Source organism: Convolutriloba macropyga, unplaced genomic scaffold, assembly GCF_964194025.1.
Source record: "Convolutriloba macropyga unplaced genomic scaffold, txConMacr16.3 SCAFFOLD_3842, whole genome shotgun sequence".
Lineage (NCBI taxonomy): Eukaryota > Metazoa > Xenacoelomorpha > Acoela > Convolutidae > Convolutriloba > Convolutriloba macropyga.
Genome location: NW_027449810.1, coordinates 6,016 through 25,001, shown reverse-complemented (window position 1 = coordinate 25,001; position 18,986 = coordinate 6,016). Strand labels below are relative to the sequence as shown.

Below are 18,986 nucleotides of genomic sequence, written 5' to 3'. Positions count from 1 at the left end.
ATCCAAACTGTCTTTATGGATATTTACACAAAATTTCAAAATGGGTATTTTAAGCGTTACCAACTCATTGTTTCAAATTATTTTGGGCGACTCGTGATCACATCCATTGAGCACTTGTCGGGACGTAATGAACTAAATCTGGATTAATAAAGCATAACGCCGCAATCTAACCCTTAGTCTGGCGCAGGTAACTCTTCCTGTGATGGGGTCCACATACAGCTCCATGTCAGCCGGTAACTCTAAAAACATTAGCATATGATTGGATAGCTTCCTTCATTGATGAACTATTCACTCGGTTTTTGTTTGTTCTTACACTATAGAAAAAGGTGATTTTGTGGCCGAATATTTGTCCATTAAAAATACATTCACTTTCGTTTTATAATATATCTACTTCACTATCTTCACAACACACAAATATGTGTTAAAACGAATGTGGCTGTATGATATTTGGGATCTATTCTGTTTCGGCCCCCCAGCTTAATGGGCATTTAACTTTTAAGCCCCTGAGTTGGGTGGATGGGTGGGTCGGAACTGATTAGATCCAATATTTGTATAGTAACAAACAATCAAGACAAGTTATAGTGGACATAAACACCGACCTTTTAGTCTCCCCGATTTGGTCCTCAAGTAGGTCTTTCCTGTCTCTGGATCCACATAAACCTACAATGATCAAATTCACTCTAAATTTCGTCTATTCCCAGGTTTTGGTCCAGACCCAAATTGAGCTATGATCAGACCCAATCGAGCGCACACTCCCGTGTTCCCAGAAATTACAGGGTCTGGAAAGTGGATCGAGCGCACAATAGTCTGGACCATGGTCTGATTTCGGTCTGATCCGAGGTCAATTCGGTCTGGACGGTTTGATCATAGTCTTTTTAGTCTGGACCATGGTCTGGGTTCGGTCTGATCAGAGGGCAATTCGGTCTGGAAGGTCTGATCAGAGTCTTTTTAGTCTGAACAATGGTCTGGGTTCGGTCTGATCAGAGGCCATTTCGAGCGCACTTGAGTCTGATCAGAGGCCGTTTCGAGCGCACTTGAGTCTGATCAGAGGCCGTTTCGACCGCGCTTGAGTCTGATCAGAGGCCGGTTCGAGCGCACTTGAGTCTGATCAGAGGCCGTTTCGAGCGCACTTAAGTCTGATCAGAGGCCGTTTCGAGCGCACTTGAGTCTGATCAGAGGCCGTTTCGAGCGCACTTGATGCTGATCAGAGGCCGTTTCGACCGCGCTTGAGTCTGATCAGAGGCCGGTTCGAGCGCACTTGAGTCTGATCAGAGGCCGTTTCGAGCGCACTTGAGTCTGATCAGAGGCCGTTTCGAGCGCACTTGAGTCTGATCAGAGGCCGTTTCGAGCGCACTTGATGCTGATCAGAGGCCGTTTCGAGCGCACTTGAGTCTGATCAGAGGCCATTTCGAGCGCACTTGAGTCTGATCAGAGGCCGTTTCGAGCGCACTTGAGTCTGCTCAGAGGAACTGTTCAAATTTTTGCAGCAGTAAACATGTCTTAGTTTTTGCATGGGCATTTTTTGCTTCTTTGAAGACTAGAGCCGGTGCATTACTCGGCTCCATAAGGAGCGCACCTGACTTTATAGCCGCCAAAGAAAAAACAAAGGCCCTAAACTAAATAGCTAAGACTAATGCGCGAAGGGGTCACAAACAAAGGCGGGGGGGGGGGGGGGGGGTTATCGCGCTGCGCGAAGGGGTCACAAACAAGGGCGCAAGTTATCGCGCTGAAGATTAACGAGCGTATTAACGAGCGTATTCACAATTAATTTTCACCCATGGAAATTCAAAATCTTCATCTACATAAAAACTAATCTTTGGTTAAAAGTCTGAACCTAAAAGAGCAAAATTGTCTAAGAGCAGCATAAATTTATAATTTCCTAATTGTGAAGAATTGAACCTATATGTCATACGGGATGGATATTACCCTCAGAATATCCATCACAGTATTCTAGTTCAACTTAATTTTTTAAAACCATTTGAAGGGCAGATGCTTTCATTTAGTTATTCATACTTCTTTTTAGTTCAGTTTGATGATTGATCAGGCTTCAGACAGGAAATTTTCTGTTCACTCATGTAAACAATTTTAAATTCCTGTATTTTGCGTGATTAACTTGTGATCTTATGTACTTCCTTTTCAATCTTAATTTAATTAAATCTTGTTCTGGTTTCTTCCCTCCCACCCATTTGCACTGCTGCAACTCAGTTTGTAAATTAAAGTTAGTCAACCGCTCTTCAAATTAGATAGGTCAACTTAAGCTGATCCATTGCATCGCGAATACTGGATTCGTACCTGAGAATTCAAAATAATAGAAAGTAAACAGGCAAACGCGGCGCAACTGCTTTCGCAAGTTCAACAACCAAGACGCATTTGCTACTCAATTGACCTGTCAGAAAGTAATTGAGTACAACATGGCACAGTCAGCAGTCGATTCTAGAAATACTCCTCTTCACATTGACGCGTTCTGAGAGAAACCTACGATCACACCACCACTTTCGTGGGACAATTGGACGCAACAATGGAAATTAGCAGTTTTGGCGAAAGAAGGGATTCAATTATAAACTTTGATAAACGGACCACCTCCAGCAGTAACATACACACCTAAACCGACATATGAAGAACTTGTGGAGAATCATACAAAAGCAACTGAAACGGACCGAAAAGTCCGCAATCAACAACTAAAGGTAAATTGGCAAAACCGATGCGAAAAGGTCGAAGAAGTTTGTTTTTTGTGCGGGAACAAACCCTAGGGAATTTGCTAACAAAAAGCTGCTTCATTATTTTACTTATGCATCGGGACAGAAGCTCGTCGCAACTTCTTTAAGAGTAAACACCTCCACTTCCAAATTGAGAAAGAGCCATTCAAGGAATCAGTAGAAAATTTTCATAGGCGCTTAATCGAACAGGCAGAAAACTGTAGTCTAGGAGACGAGGAAACTACTCTAATTAGAGATACATGCATACTCAATATGCAGGACCACGACACACAAAGAGAATCCTTGAAAGAAACCGTCTAACCTACAAATGCCCTTGAGGTGGCAAGACACATGGAAATGGGGGCGCAAAATTAACAGAAAGTAATGCAAAACTCAAATAGCACCGCTCATTCAGTTAATGTTGTCAATAAATTTCAAGGCCGCAATCGCAACGCGAATTACCATCCAGCTCGTAAGGACTTCACTCGATACCCAACTGTTCCCCAAAACTAACAGTACCCTAGCATTTGCACTAATTGTGGCCAACGCAGGAGCCATAACCACCGTCAAATTTGCCTCGCGAATGGAAAAAAGTGTGACAATTGTGGTATTACCGGACATTTTGAAAGAAAATGTAGGAACCAAAAAAGTCTCAGACACAGACATCAAAACCCCCACAAACGAATGTTAAACAGATCGATACAACTGCCAAAAAATGGATGATGAAGGACCTGTCAATTACATAACAACCTACCAACATCTCTATGATCAAGTCTACGACTCCAACTACGATAGCGTCTCGGATAACAATGTAGCAGCCATCTCTTGTGACTCGGCAAACCCACTTGAGCTCCTCAATGCTAAAATAAATTTTGAAGCTTCCAGGCCAACCCAATCATTGATTCAGGTAGTGTGGTCAGCCTCATCACTAAGTCGCTGGCAAACAAGATCCTCAAAACTACACAATCTGCAAAAGGGGTTACTACAAAGAAGACAAAGACCTGAAAACTTTTTCAAATGAACCAATAAATGTGCTTCGACAACTCACAACCATGGTGACATGCAATGACTGGACTCGCAATGAGGCTTGATTAACAGTTGTGGAGGATGGAAACACGCTAATCATTGGAAGAGACCTCTTCAACAGCCTGGGCCTGGCAGCGGTTCAACAAAAAGCAAAAAGTGGTAAATGTGTTTACAATATATCTGCATGTATAATTAAAGAGACAACCGCGTCGTAATTTCTACATCTAGTTTCAAGAATTGGCCTCTCAAAGATTTATGTGGTGAAATCAAAGTTTCATCAAAAGTTCACGGCAAAGCACCAAAAAGGTCGACGCGTTCCAATTCATCTACAACCTAGAGTATTGGCCGAATTAGATTGATTACAGAAAGAAGGACACATTAAAAACTTATCTAGTTGCTCTGATGAACATTTCATAACCCCCATAATAATCACAGTAGAAAAGATCAATCTATAAAGTTAGCACTAAATTCCAAAGTTCTAAACAAAGCAAAACACAAAAATAGACATCAAATGCCCAACATTGAAATTTTATTAGATTCAACTTCACAACATCTCACAAACACTCAAAAAAGTCAACAGGCGAACGTTTCAACAATAGATCTCGAATATGCCTATAGTCAACAACAATTGCACAAATATACTGCAAAACCTTGTAATTTCAATATTGTTTGTGGAGAATCCACAGGTATTTATAGATTAAAAACGGGATTCGATGGACTCACTGACATGCCAGCCGAATTCCAAAAAACTATGGATTATAAATTTGTAGGACTTCAAAACACCTTTTGTTTCCTTGACGATATTGTCAGTGTTAGTACGGGATCTGAATCTGATCATATTATTTATGTCACGTCTCAAAAACTTGGACGAAGATAATTAAAGAATTAGTCATCAAAAATTTCACAAAAACAGAAATTGAGTGGCTTATGTAGAAATTTACTCAAACCGGTATATCACCATTCGAAAACAAAACGGCAGCTATATTAGCAATACCACCGCCATCAGCATTAAAACGTTCAAAATCCTTTCTTGGTTCAGTACTCTACATAAGCAAATTCATACAAATTTAGCACAAATTTGTCACCCTCTTCGACCACTTCTTAAAAAATCTGGTAAGTTCCTCTGGACGGAGGAATATACCAAACATTTTAACATGAAAAAGGACAAAATTGCCGCAAGTACTGAAAATAGCCGTTATAATCCTAAATTAGATGTCCGTGTGAAATGCGACGCTTCTCGTTCTGGATTGGGAGCTGCACTTAAACAGAAAACGTTCGACAGATGGAAAATCATAGCATTCGCGCCGCAATTTCTGAACCCCACAGAAGAACGATATATTGTTAACGAAATGGAGCTATTAGGAGTATTTTGGTAAATTGGCTACTTCAAATACTATTTGTACGGAAAGTATTTCGCAGTAATAACATACCATCGAGCACTATTATCAATTCTCGAGGAACATAGATCAAATAAATCCTAAAACAGCCGACTTTCTTGACGGATTGACCAGCTACGTCCATATAATTTCACAATTGAACACATGCCTGGCGCAAAAATGGTCCATGTAGATTATATATCCAGAGATGCTTTTGCCAAAGCTAAAAAAGTTTCATCGTATGATGACCATTTCGTAGTAGCAACAATATCCAATATTCGGGACTCATTTAAACAATTAATTCAAAATAAAACCCACACTGTACAGAGTTTAAGAGGCATAATACAGTCACATTCACCCTCATATTCATCAACTCGGTTAATCGAGCCGCAAACACCTACTTCTATACAAAATAATGCACAATTTCGAAGTAAACCAGTTGCATTACAACCACCGTATGATAATACATCCTTACCAGTCGCACCGCAATTGGCACCTCAGAATAAATTCTTAATCCCCACTTAAATATGTCAATCGCATCGCAAATACCTCCTCAAAACTTAAAACCACAATTTGCAATCTACAATTGAATAAAACACATACCATTAACAAATTTGCTGCCAATGCGCTGCAAAAGTCAGACTATAAAGAGTGTGAACAATCTGAACAATTAGATCTAATAAAAACGATCCTTGGTACCAACTCAAATAATGACAAATAAATCCTCAAATTGAGCGCGAAAGTATAAAATTCCAAGTATAAACACAACTAACTCAAAAATAACTCGCTTTTAGCCCAAAACAAACTCAGACTTCATCTGCCAAAAACGCAAGTGATTACCGCAATCTCTAAAATGACACGAACTCAAAAAGCAAAATCTACGCTAACAAAGGCCAGAGTCACCTTCTCTGGCAACGCCCCATCTAACACAACACCTCCAACAAATAAGTAATCAAACACGGAGACGACGCCTTCCACTTCCACCAGTGCAATGGACACACCGTGGAGGATCTAAAGCTCACGGAAACCATTAACCGCATATTTAGCAAGAAACTGCTGGCGATCCTAACAGGGAAGGATGTCAAATTAAAAGAGGTGCGGGATTTTGTTAACCGAAATGACGAAGACAACCTAAAAGAAATCAGCTCATACATTCACTCATTTTGGCGAAATTTGAACGTAAAGCAAGGCTGCTTATGTATAGATGAAAGGAATGCAATCCCCAGGGCAATCAAAGACGCGGTATTAGAAGACATCCATTCTACAGTTCCTGGCAGTTTTGCAATGTTGTCTCTAAGGCAAAACATTTGTAAACCATATATCCACCGAGACATAATAGCCAAGGCAAGCGAGTGCAAAGCCTGCCAAAAATTCGGTAAGAATTTAAAACCAGTGATTCCGCATAGCAAATCGTCACCTCTTCCAAAGTGTATTGAACCAAACGACGAAATCGAAATAGATTTTGGTGGACCTATTAAAAAACAAAAAAACGTGGAACCCAATTTCATTACAAGCATAGATTGATACTCGAAAAATCATACAGTAGAAATGATAAATAATGCATCTAGCAAAAAAAGTTATTAAATTTCTCAAATAATCACGGAGTACCCAGAACAATTAGATTACACCAAGCTAGATGTTTGACAGGCAAAAAGTTCGAAACATGTTGTACTGAACATAATATTGAACCAGTATACGCACCTGCAAATGATCACAGAGCCATAGGTTTAGTTTAACGTCTAACTCAAAGTATTTAACGTCAATTATAATGCATGAAAGCATATTTGCATAAAAAATTTAGTCTTGAACAATCTATATATGCAATTAAACAACGATTAAGAATATCTAAACGAAAAACAACTACAACTACGCAATTCGAGGCACATTTTGGTCGACGTTGTAATACACCAATTTCAAATATCACCACAAAGTCAAATACTAATAATTTAAATTATAACAAAATATTTAAACATTATTTAGACGAAGACACCATCCCCGGCCGATCATACCTTACGGACACGCAATGGGCAGACACGGGCATGTGCTCTGACGTCGAAATTGAAAAATTCTTTTGTGCAGCAAACACCAGCGTACATGAAGAGCAGGAAAAAATGAAGGGTGGTGAATCGAGTCTTATGTGGTCTATGTGGTCAGAGGGTATTTCCAGACCTATACCAAGGAGCGAACGAAGCGTACAAGTGAAGATAGCGCGCAAACTACACGCGGCACAGAGGCAGAAAAAAACTTAGACGGGCTCTATGAAGTCATCGCCCCAGAGAGCACCGTCGTAAAAGTCACCTCAACAACGAGCGTAATAAAGGAACCAAACAGGCAAGAGGTTCGCGTCCGGAATTCGGACATTGCAAAATTCGGAACTCGAAACAAAAGAGATACCGAAATGTGGCAATATAATGAGAGATGGCCTAAAAAGGTGCAGGAGAAAACCCTAGAACAAAAGATTGTAATTCACAAAAAGGAACTACTCAGGAAAGATTTGGGCAGGAAAAAGATAATGCGTAACGGAAAACAAACGGACTATGTTTGCGTTATTTCTTTTCGGCATTCATGTATTTCCACTTCCAGAAATGTTGCCCGTGCATTAAAAAGGCGAATCCGAAAACGAAACCCAAAACATGATGACGCGTTCAAAAATAGGCCAGTTTTGAAATACCCAAAAACTACGCTTTAGCCTGACAATTCCAATAGCAGCGCCACCCACCCAACCTGGCGCAGCTGGAACATCTGTGTCGCAATCAACCCCATCAACTAGAAAACTGACGCCCATTTTACGTAAAGAAAAACGTACGATTGAAAAAAGCGACACTTCAGTGTCTGATAGGTCGTCGGTTAGAAGAAACAAAGGCCACCTTAGAAAGCAAAAGAAAACCCCGAATTCACAATCAGTAGTCGATATTATCCAAAACACCGAGAGATATTCTACGGAACTACTGTTTTCTGACAAAACATTTATCGGAGTAGCATCTCCAAGAAATCCGAATGAAAGATGGTCTATACACCCAAATCCAAATTTATATCGGGAGATCACTGTGTTAGAAGCTGAGGAACGTTCTGATTCAGAATAAATTCCACCAACTCTTCCAAGTCTATATTTTAAATTATCATTTAATATTTTGCTATTTTTATAACTGGTCAATAAGTACTAATTTTCTGCTTTTATTTATTATGATCTTCTTTTCTCCAACAGGGGAAAATGTTATACGGGATTGATATTACCCTCAGAATATCCGTCACCGCACTCTAGTTCAACTTAATTTTTTTTTACACCATTTGAAGGGCAGATGCTTTCATTTAGTGATTCATACTTCTTTTAGTTCAGTTTGATGATTGATCAGGCTTCAGACAGGAAATTTTCTGTTCACTCATGTAAGCAAATTTAAATTCCTGTATTTTGCGTGATTAACATGTGATCTTATGAACTTCCTTTTCAATCTTAATTTAATTAAATCTTGTTCTGGTTTCTTCCCTCCCACCCATTTGCACTGCTGCAATTCAGTTTGTAATTTAACGTTATTCAATCGCTCTTCAAATTAGATAGCTCAACTTAAGCTCAGCCATTTGCATCGCGAATACTGCATTCATACCTGAGAATCCAAAATAATAGAAAGTAAACAGGCAAACGCGGCGCAACTGCCTTCGCAAGTTCAACCAAGACGCATTTGGTACTCAATTGTCTTTTGAAAAAGTAATTGAGTACAACACTATATTTGCCTTAATTCTATATTCACATACAAATGCCATAATTCTATATTCAGTAATTTTTTTTGCAAAAATCTATTTTTTGTCCAGGTTGAGTTCCCAGGTCAAACAAATGGTATAACCAGATCAAAATGAACGTCCAACGCAAGAAAATCTGGACTCAATCAAATTTTTATCCCGAGTAAAGCCAAAATGGAATGCACAAAAGTCTTGTCTCTAGCCCGACGAAAAAGAAAAAGGTTTAAACTCATATTTTTTGTTCTTATTGTTTGAAGCCTCTTGTTAGAGTGGATTGAGCTTTTAAGTAAACTTGTGCAAAATAGAAAGCTCACTCGACTACGAAATTGCATAGAGTAGACCTCAAAAAGAATTTCGATCACCTTGTTGCCTTGCATTTAACAACTCTAATTCCACAATTATAGAACTTTGCAGGAATTGCAAAATAATTCATAAATCAACAGCAGGGTTTAAACCAGTGAAAACCATGGAGGGTTTAAACCAGGTGGGTTTAAACCATATAAAAATTTAGTAATATTTCGAGTTCACATATGATTCATTGTAATCATACTAAATCATGTTCAGTTTTGTGAGATCTTAGCAAACATAATAAGGTTATGCAGGTTTCTTAGTAAACATCGTGAAAACAACTTACACGTTGTAAAAACATCTTTAAAAAGTTTAGCAGGAACATGCAAATAGTCCAAACATTTTTCATGGGCTCACAAAAATTTTAAAACTTCATTTCTGATTGGTTGTTTATGCAAGATTAACGTGCAAAAAGTTCATTATAGTTTGTATAAGTTAGTCAGGCAGTTCAGAAACCTTTTTTATTTTAAAAAAAACAAGGAAGTTTGTTTTAGAAAACTGAAAACTTCAAACATGGAAAAAACTCAATTTTTCCTTCTATATTAGACCAATCCGAAGCGCATCAGTTTGTCTTGGCAGTTTAGTTTTTCTATTCACTCAAACTTTAGTTGTGTCCAGGTATCCTCAAATAGTCAAAAACTAAAGTTAAAGACAAAATTTCGCCGTTTGTTTTACAACATAGCAGTTTTCATTAACTCCTATGTTTGAGGAAGATTGCTTATTGAGAGCCAAAGTGCCTAATTGTTGAAAACAGCAGAAAAGATCATGCAGCTTCAGATATCTTCAAGAGTTTTCTTGCCAAAAACTCTCAAAAATGTATAGAGATGCTTTGAGTTTTCTGTCACGCGGAAGATAACAAAATGTATGAGGATAACAAAAAGTTCAATTGATCAAATTTAATTTAACGAACATATGTTATCATCCTGTTCTGTCATATACAATATGGCTGTTGGAATAGAACAGATCAAAGAAAAAACAACGTGAATTTTATTTCCCCAAAATGATGAACGAAAACTGATTCTAACTCTATCCTAAATTTCATACTGCAAAATTACTGTGTGAAGTTGACCGTAGGTACAGGCTTCGCTGTCATTTACAAATTTTGTCACGGGCGATTCTAACAGAAGTCGATATGGAAAGTACGATAGGCTAATCATAAAGTGACCAGAATTACGAAACCATAATGTGAAAAATAAAACTAATATTTTGAATAACGGTGGCAACACTTTCTGATCCAAGATGATCTCAATAGCTTATATGTGATTTATTTTATATTGGAGTCTGACCTCAAGTACTTGGCCGTCTTTAGTCCTGATGTAGGTCTTTCCAGTTGCAGGGTCTGTGAACATTTCATACGCATCCCCGCCTCCAATTGCAACACCTGCAGAAAAAGTATCTAATATTTTCATTCAATTGTAGAATAGAATCGTTTGAGTGCAGTGACGGGATGAAATCAGGATAAGAGGGGGGAAGTGTGGAAAGTGAAGCAGAATGTGCATTTATGAAATCTGGAAAGAGGTCTGAACATCTTTTACGTCAATTGTGACTGATCCGTTTATTCGTTCTCAGAACGCATTGAGCTACATCAATGAAAATATAAATAAAGATTTTTGGCGGCAATTGCAATAAAAACTGGAGGCTTCGGTGCATCTTTTTTTTCTGCGAAAAATCAAATTATATAAAACTGAGGCTTTGCAAAATGTTTTTTGGAAAAAATCAATTGAATTGGGCTAGTTTCTGCTAATTTTGTAGGCCCTTTTCATTCATTTCAGATCACAGTGATAAAACAGAATTAACAAAATTTGCGATTTCGGTTCCGGATTCACAATCTCTAATACTCTACGGTATTATGCTATTTCTAGTCTGTTTGTATTATAGTTATAGTATTTGTAATATCCTAGATAATTACATTTAGTTTGTGAAGGCTGATACTTATGAGCTATTTTTGTACATCTAGAAGTTCGAACGTTAATCTGTACTTAGGGAGGGCCTATTGGGAAAGCTTTTATGGAACCATTTACGTGTTTTTAATGTGATTTTATGTTTTATTTTGATTTTTCTCGTATTTTAGTAATTTTTTTGTGCTCAGCAAAAATAATTACTCTACTCTTTGCAGAAAAAGATTCAGGTTTTTTGACAATTGTTATCACTTCATACTTCATTGAATGTAGCGTTTTGTTGTTACTGCGAGTGAATACAGATTTTGCATATTTCAACGAATTGCTTTCAGTCAGCTAAACTACAGCGTGAGTTGGTTTCGATCATATGAAAACTGGAAAAAATTGGTTCATTTTTGATTTCTAATATAGCTCCATATTAACAAGAAAACAATGACACCACGTTTCTGCTTTGCAACTTAACAGTTTAATATCAGACATAATCATCATGAACTAATTACAGTAAATTAATTGTTATAAATATAATATACTACAATTAATTATAGTGGCTGACAAATGTCGGTTTTGCAAAAAAAACGCAAAAGAAAGGAAAAGAAAAGAAAGACGTCGTTTCTCTTTCAACATAAAATCAAAACATACTTTTTTCGGCGAAAAAGGTTTAGGCGACAAACTGACAAGGTAATGTTATAAATGAAATTTATTCAAAATTCTTACTACCGAAATTGCATTTTAGTGAATTTGAAACTATAAATCAGTTCCATGAAGGTCCGCCTCCTTTCCAAATTGGATTATTTTTAACATTTTGTCTGCATAATATGCATTAAATACATTATGCCTCATTACTCCATTAGTTTTGAGGCGACAGAATCAAGTGACTTAAAACAAATTACTTTATTGTCCACAGAAACCCAAAGTTTTTACAACACGGACTAAATTTTGTATCTGTTCAGTTCAACTAAAATTTAACATTTCAATGGAATTTTTTGGTTTTTTATGAAGCAGTGCAGATTAAGCATCCTTTTTTCAACTTTGGTTTTCTGGCATCCAACTGCCGCTTAAATTGCGTTGTTTGCAATTATTTACTCTACAAATTGACATAGATGATGCAAATCATTCTCTTATTTGGTGTTACAATTGAGCAACTAATTATTCAAATTTTTTAAAGCAAAGTTCAAATATCTTCATTAACACGAACACGTTCAATACTATTTTTTCAAATTAATACTCAAACTTAGAAGGTGCTTGATGCCAGGTAGCTCAAACAACTATCAATAACAGTTCTGACGAAAGGTACTCTATGCCAATGATGTCGATTGAATTAATGAGATCGCCAAAGTTTAAATTTCTATCGCTTTCTCAAAACCTTCTTTTTTTAAGCAGAATCCACTAAAGCGTCTATTGTGCCATGATTTTTACTAAAAGAGTGTCGGGTAGATCAAAGATAAATAAAATATTATAAATAATTCTAGATGCGACAGAATTTGTTTTATTAAAATCCTTATCAAATTGAATAACATATATTGGATAACGTTTCGGTCTGCAGTTGGGTGATTCGTTGTTATACTGATCATCAACTTTATTAATGATCATCAATGCAAATTTGGAATTTTCTACAATTGCCTCAACTTTGTATGCAACAAATAGTTGTATGTTGTAATAAAGATTGATTGAATTAAATAAATCAGTTGACAAATTTTTGGCAAATTTTGCTTCAAAGTTGTACCTTTTATGGCGAAAAGTTCATAGACCTCTGCAAATTCTTAGAGTCATCTGAATTTTTATACAGCAGGAGTTTGCATTTTTCATAATTTTGTTTATATATGATTTCACACATAAGTTCTTTAGCAACGTGTGGATGAGTCGGCAATCTTCTGTACCTGCTATGAGTTTCTCCACATGTATAATTTATTGATCAGTTTTTCTATTCCAATCCATTTCTGAGGATTTTGAGTATACACGGCTCCTGTAAATTTGCGAGTTCACTTTTTCAAAGCCTGTGAGCACTTTACATATCTATACCAATTTTTCTTTTTTTAGTTAACTACTTCGGCATTTTACTCTGATTTTTTAAAAAGAAAAACAATTTATTGTATTGTGAAATCAATAACCAAGACATATGGCAAACGCTTTGAGGAGTCGTCTGTATAAATGCTTTAATGTTTCAGTCTTTTTAGAACAAAAACAGCGTTTTTCTTTTCGCCTGTTGGTTGCTCTGTTTGGGGCCACATGTAGATCTTTTTACTTTGTAAACATTTTACTTCTTTTAATATTGCTCAAAAATTAAGACGTAATAATCCTATTACTTTTAAAAAATTTTCATTGATTATTGATGAACTGACAGAAAAACTGATAGCTAGAAAAATTTTGTCTAATTAATTTGAATGTTAATGGTTTAGTTAAAAACATTTTCTTCCCATTTTCAACACTATTTTGGAAGCTAGTTTCCACTTTTTTATCCTCACACATGCTAAAGTGAACTCCACTTATTGCATTTCAATCCTTTCAGTTGACTTGTAAATCACAGCAACCAAAATTTGTAAAACTCTTGAAAAGTAGGATATGTTTTGTTACCGGTATAATTTGTTATGTTTAACCAGATAAAATTCCAGATTTTTTGCACCTAACATATCACAAAAAATAGTACAGATCATTAAAATAAGAAAGGACATTTACAAATCCAGTTTTTTTAAACATGCGTCCAGAACGCGGCTGATTGATAGATAGCATTACTGCCCGAATTGGTCCATTAGTAACAACATGAATATTTGGGTACTAATTGATTCTCGAAGCAACCATATTTCCATGTGTAGGTTATAAGGAGTGAGAGTTGAGACCTAAGCAATAGTTAGTTGTAAGGTGTGTTTTCTAGGATAGGGGTTAGCTATTGATGTCTCATATAAAGCAGAGTTCGCGATTCATTGGGGTAAGGGTTTCGCCCGGTGATTTCAGGTCATTTATTCGGTGCAAGCTTTCTCTAACCATCGTCCCGTTTGATAACTGCAAAAATTGGTCATTTCAAATTATAAAGTATATAAACATACAATTATGTGATGAAACAGAATCAACCAAAACAGACTAAAGATCAAAATTGTTGACACTTTTGTATTTTGAATTGGTCTTTCTCATTTATATGCCAAAAAGAACCCAAACTCTACGTATAGGTTTAAATAGGCTCTGTTAAGTGGGCTAGCCCTTCCTGTGCATTTGCAACGAAAACGGTACTGTATATTTTTTGTTAAAAAATCTTCAATTTTTGAATTGACTGAAAATTAATTATGTCTGGTTACATTGAGAATTTTCTGGTACCTGCGGCTGGATTTGAGCCAATGTACATTTTGCCTGTTACTGGGTCAGTGAACATCTGCATGTCATCTGGCAAAGCTGAAACATTAAATAGAAATTTACAGTCTGCTTATATCTGACAGATGTCCTCATAAAAGTACCTCATAAATTTAGTTTGTTGTATATTATATTAGTTGTTGTTGCGTATTGTTGTACAGTTGCGTATTATTTGCACTCACCAGCCACACGCGTCCCATTTTTTACATAATGATTTATTATGTAATGACGCGTGCTTTTGTAACTGGGGGAAGATAATTTACTGGAGGGGGGGGGGGGCACAATTTGAAAAGATCTATTTCAAATACGACCTCGAAGATTGCCGGACTCTGTTCGCACATACAACTTTCCATCCTCTCCTCTCACCAATTCCAGCAGTTCTCCATCAGCTGTTCTGATATACTGTTTGCCAGTAAGGGGATCAGTGTAGATCTCCATGGCAGGGGGTGCTGAAATCACATGGAAAATGAAAGAGAAATTACAAAAAGGTCAATAATTTGTCTTCAGATATGGCAACCAGTTTTCTGTGAAGGGTTCACGTGCGCCTTAGAAAAAGTTGTTAATGTTCTCGAGGAAACTAATTTTAACAACTTTAGTCCTTTATCCTAGAAGATTAAAAAGCATTCAGAAAATACGTACCTCCCTTCCCCAGTCGCACGTGCTTTTTTAACATATTTACCTGCTATATAACAACACAATTTGTAAATGAGGGGAAGGGGGCATAAAACAATAGGTCTAGGGCCAAGGCCGAAATAGAATAGATCCAGTGAGTCGCCTTACGGGGAGGTGGCTGTCCCAGGAATATTTTTCCAGTGACAGGGTCTGTGTACACCTGCATGTCATCTGGCAGCTCCACCCAGTTGCCACTGGCAGTTCGCATGAACAACTTCCCTGTCTTCTCATCCCTCATAATCTACATAATATTAGTTTCTATTAGAGCTTGGGTAAATGAATTTTCTGAAAACTGTAAGAGATGTGCTGGGATGAGCTATATTTAGTAACTTTAATTACGTGCATATATATTAAAAGTGCTGAGACTATAAGAAAATGGTAAAAATAACTCTGGAAGAAACCTTCGCGCGCACTCCTCTCGAAGTTTAAGCGCATTCTTGAAAAAATATGCCATCAAATGAGCTGGTTACACCTCTACCTGGAAGCTGAAAATTTTGCATTTTATCTCACATGCATGAGATAAAAAAATTTCAGGCGAGGAAGAACTTTGAATTGATAGTTTGAACAAATTGACTCACTTCAAGCTTTTGTCCGTCTTTAGTTCTGATGTACATTTTGCCCGTTAGAGGGTCGATGAACACCTCCATACCAGGATCTGAAGCACAAAAAGACTATCTCGATTATCATCAAAGCTCTTGCAATTTTCCTGCAAGCAAATAGATTTTTATTTCTAGTTGCAAGTTCTCAGAATTATTACACAGTATTGGGTTAGTGCAAAATAGGTGTTTTCATTCACCATTGGTTATGCTATTTTCTGTCAATAGTGTGACGACTCTCGGTGACAAAAATATCCGATATATTTCCAGTGATTTCCATGATATTTTTGGAGACAAACCTCGTTTCTCGGCAAGGTATAGTTTCCCAGTGATAGGGTCTGTAATGAGATCCAGATTCTCTGGCACTGGGATCACATTTCCACTCTGTGTTCTGAACATCCACTTGCCACTCACTGGATCTTTGAACAACTCCAGACGCTCTCCTGAAAAGAATAGAGGATGTCTTTGAGAAAACTTTGGCAATCAGACAATTCAGCAAAAACGTTACTGTCCAGGTGACAAGCTGAATCTGTGACCACTTGGTAGAGCAAATTAGCTCCAAAATATATGTAGAGTTCATTTTGCATGATGAAATGTGTACTAATTACCGGGGCCAGGGGTATTAGCCGACACACAAATTAGAAGACACGCCAATTGGCCGACAGATTTCATCAAGACGACGTGAAAATGACCGAAATCGGAACCCTATAATTTAAGTAGTGTTATTAGAAGCTTCGACCTAATTATGTTCGGCCGTAATAATTTGTTCGGTTGTGATAGATTCACATGAAGTCCCATGGGCCGCTGAGGCATGGCCAAATTAGTTAGTAGTTATAGCCAAATATTGTTTGTTTTAAAACTAAGGGACGCTACTTTACCCAATTAGTGCGCGGGTAATTATCACGAACTGTGGTTTTCGAGTAGCTATATTTGCTTTCGACTAGCTATTAGTTTTCGAGTAGCTATAAGTGTCGGCTAAAAGGTGTGTCGGCTAATTTGTATGTCGGCCAATTGGCCGGCCACGCTAATCCACATCACTTAAATCTGAAAAACGCTTGCAATTAGCGCAAGAAGATTGCACTATCTGAGCTTGAGCTTGATGAAACGATTATAACAATTAACTTTTACACTCTTTTGAATGAAGACTCGTACATTTAAGATGCTCAATTTTGCGGCAAACTAAGTTTTTTCACTGATTTAGGTCAAAGTTCTCACGAGTAAGATAATGGCCGTGATACAAACAAGAAAACATTTTCAAGTTACCCTGGATAGACCACAAAAAGCCAGAATTGGTTGAAAAAACTGCAAAGACCCCATAATTCAAAATGAGCACGATTGGGAAAACCATAAGTGTCAAGTTAATGCAAACCCATATTAATTTCTTAGGCTTTGACGCAATTCTAATGTGGTTGATTTTTCAACTTCTTACAATTTTGCTAGCTCTAATTATAATTAGTCTAGCGCATAAATCAAATAATTTCTTGCTTAACTTGCATCTGGACTCTTTTTACCTCGCAGAAAAAATTACACAAAATTTCTAAACGCACTTCGAAAAACCAGTCAGGTGAAAAACCTAATTATATTTTAATCAGCGTAAAATTGAATTCTGCTTACGATTAGTAGAAAACGCTTTCAAAGTCTCCGTAAGTTTTGTTAACTAACCCCCGTAGATCAACTACAACCTCAATTTTCTATTTTCGTTGTCATCTGTAATGTAATGAACTTTATAAAATATTTACTTAAAATGAGCATTTCATTACGGGATTATCTTCAAGTGGGAGATATAGCAATAGTTCAAAAAAATTTGATTGATTTAATAGAGTTGCGCAAAAGACAATAAGTTACTTATATCTTATAAAAATAGGCCTACATTTTGTAACTAGTGCTCGCGGATAAATGTAACTCAGTTCTTCCGCATCGATAACTTCATTTCCCGAATTTAATTACTAAATACTTTGTACTGGTAATGGCAAAATTGCTAATTGCCTTCTTAATCCACAATTAATATCAGAAAAGAGATGTTCAAGGAAATCATCACCAACTACGGCTTTAGTAGTTATATCGGAGCAAGAGTGGGGGGGGGGGGTAAAAGGATGTACCTATGTATTAACATTAGGTATAGCCTATTTTCGTCCAATTTCCAAAGATGTACCTAAAAAGAGAGTGAGAACAATAGACCTGTCATCTTATCGTAATTACCCAGGGGTAATTATCTTAATTACCCCAGGGAAATGCATCCGCTCTAATGCACTTCAGCTAATCTTATCTACTAAATAAATTATATCAGCAGAACTTTTACTTTCAAACTTTTCATATACGCATAATTTTTTCAATTATAAAAATTTTTTTAGTTTTTGATTATTAATGACGTTTTGATTTCAATAATGTCAAATTATCGGAAGTTTTTCAAAAAACTTCTTGAAAGATTTTTTTTGAAAATGTCAATTTTTTTTCAATTGATTTTACTCATGATGTGAAAGCATGCAAGAAATCGATTTTTTGGCATTTTCTTTTGGTAGTTTCTGGTTTTTTCTCGGTAGTTTCAGTTTCAAAAAACCAAAACCGTTAAAAAAAATCAAATAAGGTTGTTCTAATAATCGATTAGAAATTTTTTAACACAGATTTCAATGAAAAATACTAAAGCACAGAAAACCATCACTGAAAATTTTTTTGTTTTTTTCATAGTTTCAGATTCTCAAACCTCAAACTAAAATTTTTTTGGTCGAAAATATATGCTATAGTACAACTTCAGAGGGTATTTTTCGAAGTGGAGTTCAATGGTGGTAACTTCACGGTCAATTATAGATTATGGGTTTGGGTTTTTTGAACTTTTAGTTTCTCAAACCTCAAACTACAAAACAATTTCTTTGAGAATGGTATGCTATATCAACTCTCTATATGTTGTTTTTAAACAAAGCATTTGATGGCAATTTTTTTAACCCTAAGAAGTTACACTTTTTGGTTTTTCCGAAGTTTCAGCTTCTGAAACCTGAAACCTCAAACTATTTTTTTTTTGGAATTGTTTGTTACAGTACATCTTTATAGCGTAATTTTTAAAGCAGAATCCAATGGACATAGTTCAAAAGTCGTGAAAAGAGGACAAGTTTGTATTTTTTAAAGTTTTAGATTCTGAAACTTGAAACCAAAAAAATTTTTGGTAAAAAATATTTAGTTCTTTTTAATAAATACCCTATTCTTAAAAAAAATGAAAAAAATACCCATTTCCTACCAAAAAATACAAAAAATACCTAATTCTTGCCAAAAACACCCAATTCTTGTCCAAAAATAGCCAATCGTTGT

The 18,986-nt window shown here is 36.5% G+C and overlaps 1 protein-coding gene across 1 annotated transcript; it reads right to left on the bottom strand.

Annotated features, from left to right (window-relative positions):
• Window positions 1–171: 171 nt before the first annotated feature.
• Window positions 172–16,129, bottom strand: LOC142355350 (uncharacterized; the record flags this gene model as incomplete). The annotated part of the gene is made up of 9 exons (XM_075407551.1): window positions 172–239; window positions 600–660; window positions 10,468–10,562; window positions 14,059–14,076; window positions 14,386–14,460; window positions 14,730–14,867; window positions 15,199–15,331; window positions 15,669–15,745; window positions 15,986–16,129. Coding segments are annotated over 9 exons (809 nt in total), but the record flags the coding sequence as incomplete, so codon positions are not given.
• Between the last annotated feature and the right edge of the window lie 2,857 nt (window positions 16,130–18,986).